General features: G+C 35.2%; 2 protein-coding genes across 2 annotated transcripts; both read right to left on the minus strand.

Annotated features, from left to right (window-relative positions):
• Nucleotides 1-468: 468 nt before the first annotated feature.
• LOC128220508 (uncharacterized) lies at nt 469-1,308 on the minus strand. The gene is made up of 2 exons (XM_052928929.1): nt 946-1,308; nt 469-762 (listed from the first exon to the last, which is right to left on the minus strand). The coding sequence occupies exons 1-2, from the start codon at nt 1,239-1,241 to the stop codon at nt 570-572; spliced, it is 489 nt and encodes a 162-aa protein (XP_052784889.1). The 5' UTR covers nt 1,242-1,308; the 3' UTR covers nt 469-569.
• A 521-nt stretch (nt 1,309-1,829) lies between these two features.
• Nucleotides 1,830-3,908, minus strand: LOC128219107 (uncharacterized). Its single transcript, XM_052926928.1, has one exon. The coding sequence runs from the start codon at nt 3,906-3,908 to the stop codon at nt 1,830-1,832; it is 2,079 nt and encodes a 692-aa protein (XP_052782888.1).
• Nucleotides 3,909-13,725: the final 9,817 nt, after the last annotated feature.

The raw sequence follows: 13,725 nt of genomic DNA on the forward strand, positions 1-13,725 counted from the left end.
CTTTTCATTATAATAAGTTTTGTCTAGTTACTGCTTAATGTTATATTAAACTTACCTTCAATGTAGATCTTTCACTTAAGTATCTTAAAATTTATTAACATAATTATTCATTTTGTAAAGACTGCTTTTAAAATGAGCAAGTATTGGAAATTAAAGCTAAATAGTTGGATTATATACACCAAATAATGAAAATGAGAATTTGTTTGCACCTGCATAACAACTGGGTCTGGTAAACTGGTGACTTCTCGAACTGGTCACTGCATGGCTTCTGGGACTCAACAGCACATGGAAGCTGGGACAGATCATTTGGTAGCTTGATGGACTGGTCATTGGATGATTCCAGGTAATGGTCACTGAATGGCTGCTCTGTCTGGTTACTGGCTGCTTGTTGGGGCTGATCACTGGCTACCTGATCAATCTCGCTGTGAGAAAAGACACAAAACATTACTAAACATGTAAATGTTGAATAACTGAGATTAAAGGAAAGATCATTTAATTCCTATAAATGATTTATCAGTTATATGCTCTGAACAGGTCAATATACATTACCAAACTTTAAGCAAACTTAGTTATAAGCACCTGCTTGAAATCTGGGTGTTGGCAACTGATGGTTCCTGGTTCTGAATACAAGATGGCTGCTTGGTCCATGAAGTGACATCCAGCTGGGGCTGGTCACTTGCACTATCAGCCGTCTGATCACTTGACACTTGCTTGGTCAAGATCTGTTGTTGGGTATGGTCACTGGCTGGCTGAACATTCTCACTGAAGGAAGAATGCATAATATCATATTAAACTTACTTTAAATGTAAAAATTTCACTTATCTTTAAATTTATAAACATTATTCATTCTGTAAAGCCTGCATTTAAAATGAGCAAGTATTGGAAATTAAAGCTAAATAGTTGGATTATATACACCAAATAATGAAAATGAGAATTTGTTTGCACCTGCATAACAACTGGGTCTGGTAAACTGGTGGCTTGTCGAACTGGTCACTGCATGGCTTCTGGGACTCAACAGCACATGGAAGCTGGGGCAGATCACTGGGTAGCTTGATGGACTGGTCACTGGATGATTCCAGGTAATGGTCAATAGATGGCTGCTTTGTCTGGTTACTGGCTGCAGGTTCAGCCTTACTGATACTTTCATTTATTACATTCAAGATATCAGTAATATCCATTGTTTCAATTGTGTCTACACCATCAAAGTCAAATGAACTCTCAATAATCAAATCTTCATCCATATTAAATATAGCAGGTTCTTCCAATTCTGTATCATAAGTTGCAACAAATTCTGAAAATGGGGTATCTGATACTAATTGGCTTGTACTTGGATCCTGTTGAATATTTGCTTTCCCACCTCTAGTCCTGACTCCACCCCTAGTTCTAGTTCCACCCCTGGTCCTTGCCCCACCTCTCATCCTTACTCCTGTTGATATGCATGTCGTAGGTTCTAAACTGTTAACTTCAGCTGCTATAGCTTTTGTGGTGAACTCATGAAAGACACTTGGGTCAGATTTAGTTGCTTTGGATTCTTCAAAATCTGAATCAGAATCTGACTCTGATGCATTTTTATCTTTATCTGATTCTGAATCAGTATCAATATCTGTAACTAATCCATCAGACTCTGAACTGCTGGAATCGAATGTTCTCCTATTCACAAACCTTTGAGCACCACCTCTTCCTCGAACTCTTTCCATAGTACCTCTGCCTCGTCCCCTTCGGACTCCACCTCTCCCTCTACCGCTTTGGATGCCACCTGCGTCCTTGAACATGCTCGACACCGTCATTTACTTGTTCACTTTGCATTCTATTTCTTCTCCCTCTCTGTCTTATAGCAGGTCTAGCTCTACCTCTGTTTCTGGGAACATCTTTTGAAGCTTTTTTATGTCATTCACCTTCCATTCGTGTACGTAGTTACTGTTCACACATGTTTGTTCAACTCCATTGATACAGAATTCGCAAAAACAAATTAGATTTCTGGTATTAATTATCATCTTGTCTACTGCTTGAACAGCCTGGACTTTGCGAGTTCCTTTCAAAGTTTTACAGCACTTATCACTTCGTTCTGGTCTATCGTGGTTGATGTCGGTCACAAGAAAAATTGTCCTTTTAAAGTGTTCATTGTGATCTGTGTCTTCTTTTGAGAGCTTTTGCTTTGCAATTTCAAAAAATTCATTGGCATCATTGACGACCACATTCCCACCCATGACTGCTCTTCTGACTGCACTCTTGACTACAGCACCTGCTCCATCTGATGGACCCTTTCCGTGACGAGACCCATAAAAATGTCTTTCAATCGAAAATCCAAAATCTGCTTGACTACAAGAAATGTCAGTGAATGGTACCTTTGATTTATATTGAGCTGAACATCCATCAGTAAGTTGGATTTCTTTTAATATGGTGACTCCTCTTTTTTGAATGAGATGCTGGTTGGCTAATTTAACGAATTCTTGTACTGCTGCTGCATCATGTACTTTGTCATCTGACACAAAAATAAGATGTTCAGTAACTATATCTTCACAGCCCTCTTCTTGGCACCTGTAATATGCCACAGTGGGATGGACTGTAACTTGGTTGTGGCTCCAATGGGCACTTTGAACTTCTCTTTGCGCTACACAAGTATAGTTTTCTGCAAAATCCATGTTCAGTATTGCCCAGGATTTTGGCACATTTTTCTGAAGCATAAGGAACTGTTTCTGTTGCCATGCAGCAACAAACAAATGTTCAGCAAAGGTCTTCAGCTCTTCTGAAAGGTTCAAAACCACCTCAGTGACACTACCTGTATGGGATACGGGCATGATCTGTGTAACTTCTTTACCCTTGTACTGTTTTTTAACACGCTCCCACTTTGAGTATACTACAGTGGCCATACAGTTTTGTTCCGCCAAAGGCTGGTAATACCTCACAATACCATCACAACCACAGTGAAGGCACTGTCGCTGAATGCACTGTAATTTGTGAAACGCCGATCCTTCATCTTTTTCACACAATGTAATAGCTACTGCTTCATATTTATCTTTCACTTTAATAGTGGAACCAGATCTAGCAGCTACTTGTGCCAAAGCCTTTAGCTTCAAGTCCACATTTGCACAGCTCTCACACAAGCAACCAAACCATGGCTGCTTTCTTGTAGACTGTACATTGCTTGGTTTGTTTTTCACGAACGTTGAAAATGATGCTTTCACATCCACATGATCTTCCTTGAACTGTCTGTACACCTCTGCTAGTGGTCTATCCAAAACTCGTCGTTCCTGGTTATCTTTCTTTACTCTTTTTGCAGTGGGAAGATTTGTGGATACATCACACCTTTGAAAGTAGTCTTGAATTACTTTCTTATTTTGTTCACTGGTAGCATCTCTCCTAAGCTGTTTCGCTTTGTTTCCAGCTATAGACTGTTTGCTAATATATGAATCACTTACGCCTAAAAATCTTGCAAGCATTGTACTTAGTCTGTACTTTTTCAAAAATGATAGGTTTCTAATGATTTTTTGCTTTACCAAGTGACTGTTATTCTTTTTATTACTGTTCTTTAACACCTCATATGATTTCTCAAAAAACGCCAACTTTTTTCTTGATGTAGGGGTATTCAATAGATTTTTCTCTTTCATAATTTTTCTCTTTCTTGGTGTGATGTTGTGAACAAGATACTCCACCGTGTTAACAAATTCCTCAGGGTCTTTTGGAAAATTCAACTTCTTTTGTGCCCTTTTCAAATGAGATTCAGTATTATTCCTTTTGTCTTGTCGGTAATGCCTATCTTTCTCTTTATATCTTCTATGTTTTTGACTGCTTCGCCTTTCACGACTTTCCGCCTGTTTCCTTCGCCAGTATTCCCTTTGTTTTTCAGTCTCTGACCTTGTTAAAACCTTTTTCGTTTTGGATTTTTCTTCAGTCACAACTCCCATCATTTTCCTCTTCTCACGGAACCTGCAAAGAAATGTTTCCGCATCAAATGTAGTTTTAGAATATTATAAACTAACAAAAAGTCAATATTTATACAAACTGTGTATTGAAGTTCTAATGTACATGTGTAAAAAACCTTTACACAGATCTAAATGTGTGGGTTCAAGACTTTCTCCGAGGCTGAGCGCAGAATAATATTACATGTGTGTCTTATAAGAAAATATGTGGTGGTTATAATACGTTGCGAACAAGCGACGTCATGTGATAAATAAAGGTCAGTGATTACTAAAGTTTTAAGTATTTATTTTACAACGATAAGGAAACAAGTACATGTATGTAACTTTCAAATTGCACTCGTTGGCACCGATCCTCACGTGCATGTGTTCTTAGTGCGGGAGTAAACCCATTCGTCTGACCTGGTGACCACATGACCATCTTACATGTCAATGTCGTAGATGGAACCTAGGTGGCAGCGGTGAGAAGCAAGCCCTTTTTACCACTACGCAAGCCAGACAGCCAGTGATTACTACAAGATCAATACCTTTTTTGTCTTTCTCGAGCTTTCATTCTGTCTTCAATAATTTGCAACTCTGGTCTTTTCTTCCAACTCAGTCGTTTTCTTTCTTTCTCCCTCTGTCTGTATTCACTCAATTTTCTAGGATTTTTTTTTCAAGGATTCTCTGTAACTTAAGAGAAGTGAATATTAAATGATATGTACAAATAGACATGATGATAGCAATTTAAAACAGAAATTATTTCAATGGTTAAATTACCTTTATAGATTTACAGAATATACTATAGTTGTTTGGAGGTCAATAAAATAGCGCGGATGGTGTATTTATGGAAGTACTGGACTGAAACTGAAAAAAATATGTTTGATTCTTATTAGGTATTATTAAATTTCTGTGTTTTTTATGACTTGTGGATTGAGCACAATTAGTTATCATTGATCCTGGTGGCAGTATATTTAATTTTGAAAATTGAATACTTCTTAAGTTGGTGCTAGGGGCTAAGGTCATTTCAGTTCTACCCATGAACAGAAAAGTTCAATAAAACTGAGTCTGAAATTGTCAGTGCTTGCACAAGTTTGTCTTCGGTGCTTCCGGGGTATCAATTTTAATTTATATTAGTAATAGAAAACTTGAAATTACTTTATAGCTCTTTCAGCCGGTGTAAGTCTGGTTTGGCAGCTAACCTTTGTGCTGGACTTCACACTTGTCAACATAATGGTCCTTGTGCTTTTACGACGTTCCAGATGCTGTAAATAAATTGTCTTTGCATAAATAGTTTGCAAATGAAAAAAATGCAAACTAATCAGATAAAATTATTACATGAAAATGGCAGATCTAAACCGAACAAACCACAAAAACAAACATTTGAATGTGTATAAAAATCTAAAAATTGTCCACTCATTCTATACAAGTACACAGACTGGTTAAAATGAAGAATACTTGTAATTTAGAGTGCTTCTATGCTTGAAATTCTCTGGCTTGCGAGTCTTAAAATTGTTTTGCTTGTTTGGGTTTCACGCCGCCTTCAATGTTTCAGTTATATCGCAGCAGTCAGTTATACACTTTTCCTAGGCATGCTTAGACCATCAGTACTGGGTACAAAGTAAGTAACTGACAACTTGCTTCACATGGAGATAATTTTGTCCAACCTCACGCATTACAATGCAATGCATTGAATCGCAACCACCCACCTGCTGGAATCCAGAGTTACAGAGATTCCATATATTGAAGCCCATTAGCCGCCTTTTACGATAGCCTGTCTGACACAAGGGGCGAAAAAGATCTTATTTACACTCAATTTAACAAATTAATTTAATAGAAATAAAAATGTACGATTGATTTGCATTTACACGTACAATCTGTTCATATTTTCATTGTCAAATATCACAAACATTGTCAAAACTTAACAGGCATACACTAATATTCATCTGCAGTCACTCCTGTTTTAAAAAATTGAATGGATTTAAGTTGCACATAGATCTCCTTTATGACACACATATATTTCAGTTTTACCTGAATAGATGTAAAATAACTCCACTTTTTTAAAGAAATCTTGATCAGTAGTTACTTTTGACAAGGCTGTATCAAAAAGTAGTTGTCAAAAGTAACGGTGTTTGAAAATGTTTCAGCACAAAGTGACTACTTGTAATTTTAATAAAACAAATATCTGATAATACTTTCAATTATTCTCATCATAACACTGTAAACTGTACTACTGCATAAGAATGTTTGAGTGAAACATGACAGCACAACTATGATGGATGTTACACTTTGACAACATTTCACTGTCAAATGTCACTTCTGATCATTCATGTAACGTCAAAATATCACGGGCGATTCAGTTTTTAGAGTCATTAAGTAACCGGCGTGTCAATTGTGCTGTGTCAAATAGTAACGGGCAATTTATAAATTTGTATTGGGAAAATATTTCACTTTGAAAACAGCACAATTATTAAAGTTTAAAAATGAAATCCAAGAAAATACACACTGAATTGAAATATTCAGACAAAATAAATTATTTCTGCAAAGCCTTTCGAATCGTCAGTCGGCAGTTATGTTTGACAATCTGATATGCTACCAAATGTGTCAAAACTAACGCGGAAATTTTTCGATTCTGTCTAAAAATAACTGCCGAACACCGACTTAAAATACATGCACGTTTACCCAAAGAACTAAAGCTTAAATCAAAGAAAACCCGTCAAAAATATATTTCTCAAATCACAGGAACATTAAACAAAATAAAACACCATTTTTATGTAGATTCTGAGGCTGTGACGGACGTGATCTAACAAAATAGTTTGACCGACAATGCAACTAACCTCTTTTTCCTCCATTTTTTTGGACGACGGCACAAATCGATGACGTATTACACAAACGATGTTGTAATATAACCTGTAAGCGTGCAAATTGCCCTTCTGCTAAACTCCGAAACCCTGTACACGCAAATGAACGGTCGTTACGGATTTGACCGACATAACATTACTTCAACTTGCCAACTTTTTTTGCATTTTTTTCAAAACAATAGCCATTTCATTTGAGTACATGATGTAATGTTGGAGAAAAATATATGCACTTTTAAACATAAGTGCTGAAGATATCAATATGTATTTGTGTGTATAGGTTTGGCTCCAATGAAAATATCGATCATTTTGACCGACAACGTAACGGGCGTGAGGTCCTTCTTGTACACAATTTCCTCGCATAGAAATAAAAAATAAAATAGTTTTAAACACAACTTTATAAAGAATAAACATATTTTGCTTGAATGCATACTCAGAATAACTATATACCTGAATAATATGTTATAATGTTGACACTTTTGACATGCCATCTCTCGCCACCTCTTATAAGAACTATGAAAAACCTTGACATTTTTGACAAAAAAAGTAAATTAATAAAAACAAACAAAACTAAGTGAAAGATTTTATTTCAGTTATATCAGTGCTGTGAACATGGATTAAGAATATCAAATTTACACCATTTATGCCATCAGATTTGAAACTTTGGAACAAAAAAGTGACGGACGTTATTTTTTCCATTTATCTAATAAGGAGCCATTAATCAATTCATCAAGAGATGGGTTTATGATCTTTCCATTCTTGCTGATTCTCACAAAAGGAGTTTTAAAGCATGAATTGTTTTACAGCCAGCTGCTTTCAAAGAAACTGATATAATATCAGCACTCTTTTTGCACATGGGTCAGTGAAAATCTTGATTAATGTGTTTACGGTTTTGGATGCTTCTAAAGAAGCATACCTTGACAACAAAATTCACATTGATCAATTCCTTTCTTTGTTGAAGAAACACCGACAGTGTACCTTTGACAGCAAAATTCACATCGATCAATTGCTTTTTTTGTATTGCAAATGAATGTTGAAACATTGCAAGGTATTTTTGATGTTGTTTAATTCAAGTTTTGTATATGTTTTTCCTGTTATACATGTATATAGTCCGTCCTTAAAATGCTACTGTCAGTCTCGCCAGTATCAGTATCGGACAAAGTAAGAAGTGATTGTAATTAAGGGCTCAACTAGGCCGTTTCTCTGTGGTCTATATGGACATGTTTGTACCTTCCTCCTGAATGAAACACAGACACAACACAGCCTTTTGACAACAAAATTGACATTGATGAATTCCTTTCTTTGTTTTGCAAACGATGGTTTATACATTGCAAGAGTATTTTTGATGTTTTTTTAAAGCCTCAATTATAAGACTTGTAGGTTTAAATGGGGACCCAATTTCCATAAACCAAGTTGTAGATATCCACGTCCATGATTACAGTCATAATTTTTTTTATCCTTTTTATGTCCATTTCACACGTTTGGCAGACAAGACCTTTGTTTTCGACAACGAAGTTCACATTGATCAATTCATCAAGAGATGAGTTTATGATCTTTCCATTTTTATGGATTCTTGCAAAAGAAGTTTTTAAGCATAAATTGTTTTACAGTTTTCAAAGTAAATGATAAATATCAGTACTGTTATTCACATGGTCATTGACAATGTTGACTAATATGTTAACAATCCTGGATGCTTTGAAAGAAACACCAATGATGTCACAGTCTTTGACAAGAAAATTCACATTGATCAATTCTTTCTTATGTTTTGCAAACAAATGTTTATATATTATCTTATATATTATCAGTGCTGTTTTACACATGGTCAGTGGAATTGTTGACTAATGTGTTTACAGTTAAGGATGAGTTTGAATGAAACACCGACATTGTGTCTTTGACAATAAAAAAATTCACATCGATCAATTCCTTTTTTTGTTTTGCAAATGAATGTTGATACATTGCAAGCATATTTTTGACGTTGTTTAATTCATGTTTTGAATATATGTTTCCCTGTTATATTTGCCAGGTCCTCAAACAGCCACTGTCAGTCTCCCCAGTATCGTTATCAGAAGATTCAACTAGTGATTGTTACTAAGGGCTCTGAACTAGGCCATATCTTTATATTATCTTATATATTATCAGTGCTGTTTTGCACATGGTCACTGACAATGTTAACTAATGTGTTTACAGTTGAGGATGCATTTGAATGAAACACCGACATTGTGTCTTTGACAACAAAAATCACATCGATCAATTCCTTTTTTTGTTTTGCAAATGAATGTTGATACATAGCAAGCGTATTTTTGATGTTGTTTAATTCAGGTTTTGAATATGTTTTCCTGTTATATATGCCCGGTCCTCGACCTGCCCCTTTCGGTCTCCCCAATATTGTTATCGAAAGTTTTTACTAATGATTGTTACTAAGGGCTCAACTAGGCCATATCTCTGTGGTCTATATGGGCATGTTTATACCTTCCTCCCTCACAATGGAATTGGGATTTGATAGATTTTCGTCACAAATAGTACTGATTTTGACTTGATTTGTAATTGAGTTTAGTTTTTTTTGTTCATTCCATGAATACAGTACTCTGATAAGCTATCATCAATAGTTCTACCCAGTAATTTTGAATTCTTAAAAGGAGTGTTTAAGCATAAATTGTTATACAGTTTTCAAAGAACCTGGTAAATTATCAGCACTGTTTTTCACATGGTCATTGATAATGTTTATAAATGTGTCAACAGTGCTGGATGCTTCGAATGAAATATACCTTGACAACAAAATTCACAATGATCAATTCATTTCTTTGTTGCGGATTCGTTCGAAACAAACACCAACAGTGCATCTTTGACAACAGAATTCACATTTATCAATTTATTTTTTGTGGAGGATTCCTTCAGAAGAAACACCATAAGTGTGTCTTTGACAGCAAAATTGACATTGATTAACTCCTCTTTTTGTTTTGCAAACAATTGTTTATACATTTGAAGGGTATTTTTGATCTCATTTAATTTAAGGTTTTGTATGTGTTTTTCCTGTAATATACGCCCGGTTCTTGGACCGCTACTGTCAGTCTCTACAGTATCTGACGTGGCAACAAGTGGTTGTCACAGGCTTATCTAAGCCCTATCTCTGTGGTCGTTATGGACATATTTGAAAATCTTCCCTTATAATGGAATTAGGAATTGATGATTTTCTTCACAAATATTGATGATTTTGACTCGATTTGTAATTGATTTGCAGTTCCTTTGTTCATTGCATGAACACAGTACTGATAATCTTTCGGCTAGAGATCTACCTAGTATTTCTTGATTCTTGCAAAGAACTTTTACAGTTGAGTAATTGCGTTGGAGAAGGAACATGGACAGTGTGCCTTTGTCCATATCACTCTTTTGGCAGGCAAGACCTTTGTCTTCGACAACAAAGTTATCATTGATCAATTCATCAAGAGATGGGTTTATGATCTTTCCATTTTTGCAGATTATTGCAAAAGGATTTTTTAAGCATAAATTGTTTTACAGTTTTCAAAGAAACTGATATATCATCAGCGCTGTTTCTCACATGGTCATTGACAATGTTGACTAATGTGTTAACAGTTGTGGATGCTTCGAAATAAACACCAACAGCGTGTCTTTGACAACTAAACTCACATTGATCAATACATTGTTAGCGTATTTTTGATGTCATTGAGTTCAGTATTTGTATATGTTTCCCTGTTAATTATTTGCCTGGTCCTTTAATCGCTACCGTTGGGCTCCCCAGTATCAGTATCAGACGTGGCAACAAGTGGTTGTTACTAAATGCTCAATTTTAAGTAGAAGCATTTATTACAGCACCTGCGTCGCACAACTATCCATTATATTCAACTATCCAAAAAACATGCGTACCACATAAGTTATAGACAAAAAAATTCTCATAAACCACTCCACTATAAAACAACGAATAATTCATTGCTGCAAATTTATAATAAATATAACAAAAGTATCTGTTTGAAACATTATCAATTTGAGTGAAGTGTAATTTGAGTGAAGTGTGTATAACTTTTTAAGCATCCTGCCTGCACGCTCGCTCGCCCCGACTGTTTCCTCTTTCCATCCTTGCCCCTATGATTATGAATTGTTGCAAAATGTAATAACCTCACCAAGTTCGGCTTTATCAGGTCTATATTACCCAGCCTGCACAAATTTAAAAGGTCCACATGCAATTTATCAGCCTGCCGACCTAAATCATACTTTTTTAACGTAACTATTTGCACACCATCAATTTCACCTAAATCAGGGTTCTCAACATCCCGATAAGATAGTTAAATGTCTAACTCCAGGTAAAGTAAGTTTATACCAAGGCGCCGCACAACAGAATGACTTCTTCCAGGCTTGGTGTGCCTTATCTATTTCGGCTATTACTTGTGAAAGTCTTGTAGTCTGAAACATGTAGAGTGATGGGTGCTGTGCCCAGAGAAGCTCTCATCTCGTCATTTGAATTTGGCTGTCAGTTAGAAGCTCGATCCTGTCTGTTAGATAGGTAGAATAATGTGCGAGAACATGTAATTTATGTCTTCTTGGGTATGCCCGACTATCAGGAAAACAATCTCTTATCTTTCATTATTTCACAATGTTCAAGTAATCACAGACACATTGTTAAGACTGATTTGTTTGTTTTATTATAATGATTTTTCTTTAACATGCTATTATTAAGGTTTCATACAACTAATATTGACACTAAGAAAAGGATCATACTTTGAACAGAATAATAAAGATAAATGTTATTATAATAATGATACAAATAGATGGGATATGTATAAAATTTGTCCCTATTAAAAACATTTCTAACGCATTGACAGAGGCATATTATGAAAAACATGGCCTTAAATGGTTTAAACCATTTTACACGGTAATTCTATATCAATTTAATACATTTGGTATTGTTGTAAAAACAACCAGCTCCAGAAAATGTTTTTGGATTTTAATTACTAATGTCATAGATTATGCTAATATTTGTCCTAAAATTATTGTTGAAAATTGTGTAATATCGCACAGAGGTATGAAAAACACAGTCCTATAGGGAATTAACTGTACAAAGCTATTTTTCTGAGAATTAAACATTGTTGGTACAGCAATGGTGGTACCAATTGATCTTACAGTGTTTGTTTTCACATTTCATCATATTGTCTATATACATTTGGCATTTTACAGGAACAATACAATTTAGATTTGCTTGTTTTGATTCTTGTTGAGGCATTTCACTCACTTTGAAAAATGTCAATTTGCCAATTCTAAATTGTGTGCCTTCTTTGACTAAAGCCACTTGATTCTGGTCAATTTCAATCAATAGGTAAATAACATTTCAGCATATTGTAAAATTTAAAAGTATGGTCATTCAAACAGCTTGAAACCAGACTTAATTTGATATTTATATTAATGACTTAAAATATGAATGATTGTTAATCGATGCCACTTAATAATGTAAAACTTCAGAAATAATTTCTGATCAAATCTGAACATGATATAAACTATATAATATCATACATACAATATTACTTATTCAAGGTATAAGTTGCATTCAAGATTGTTTGAAACTTGCAAACTAGGTCTGTTTTTGATTCATCTGTGTTTTTAAATGAAATAAACAGTACACTCTTTAATATGCACCTCAATTGACATGGCGTGTCTTGTCAATCAAACCAACCACTTGATAACCGATTGACCAATCGGCCTCAGGAATTACGACAGTAGCGTGGTTTTCTTATTTATTCATTCCCCAAAACATTGCAAAATATTGAACACATTTTTGAGAATTTTTCTTCCATTGTACTTCTGTAAGGGTAGATTCGAATGATATTTGTTTTCTGACAGGTGTATGTCACAAAGTAACAGAATTTCGCAAGAAGCTGTCCCTGTACTTAATGATACCAATACTGGCGCTTTTCTTTAAGGAAATGTCTTCGCCGTCCATTTCTAGACATAAATCTCTGTTACATGCCAGGGCTTGCTGGATTGTTAAGTTTCTTGGATGCTCCATTTCCCTTTTGGGCTGGCTCCAATACAAGGAAACTTAAATTCGGTGTTAATATGAATCCACAGTCATGTACATGTTTTGTTTTCTATTTCTGATTAATGCTCTTTGCCACTTTTTCATTACATATGCCATAGGATGTAGATGTTGCTATAAATTGCTTTGTTGACTTAATTAAGACTGTTCGAAAACTCTGAAATCGGGGATTTTTTTTCATAATGCAACCAAAATTTGATGCAGTCAACCATTTCTTTCTTTCAAGAAGGCAAAGTTCAGTCTGCTTGACCCTTCATCTCAATATGTCTACACTCTTCCAGTGTCACAATAATGGCACTTAACTTTGGCTGGTAGTTATTTACTAAGTCAATGTTGCTGATCTCTGATAGCTAGGGCAATACACTTCTAAGGCTGCATCAGTTGTGCCTGCAAATACAATCATGACATTTCATTGTAAGCAAAAGAGCAAAAGTAGTTAAGAAAAAAATAATTAAATTGTGCATTAAATTTATTGCATTTAATTTTAAGCAATAAATGTTTTCGTTTGCGAGAACAGGGTCATATTCTACAAACTGTTCTACACAAAGTGGCATGTTTTTCATCAAAAATAAATAAGGCTTAAACAGCACCAAGAATGTATATATTTGTCGCAATCTATAATCCTCTTGTCAAAATGTTTGGATTCTTGATCGAGTTGTAGAGCATTTTAAGTTCTTAGACCCCCACAATTGTTTTAACTTTTAGCTCTGGTAGTTTTTGCAGATTTGATTTAGCTGTCTAAATTTGATTGTCAATGTTTTGTGTCCCTTGAATCATATTGAGTAAAACACCATTTTTATCCTCAAATGGAAAACAACTGTGGGTAAAGAGGGGTCCCAATGTCCGTACACTATCGGCTAAGCGAACAAGCTGATGGAGATTCAGTGTCATAAAACAAGTGCCATACAAAGTTGAGAACTGTTGACAA

The sequence above is a fragment of the Mya arenaria genome, chromosome 15 (genome assembly GCF_026914265.1).
Source record: "Mya arenaria isolate MELC-2E11 chromosome 15, ASM2691426v1".
Lineage (NCBI taxonomy): Eukaryota > Metazoa > Mollusca > Bivalvia > Myida > Myidae > Mya > Mya arenaria.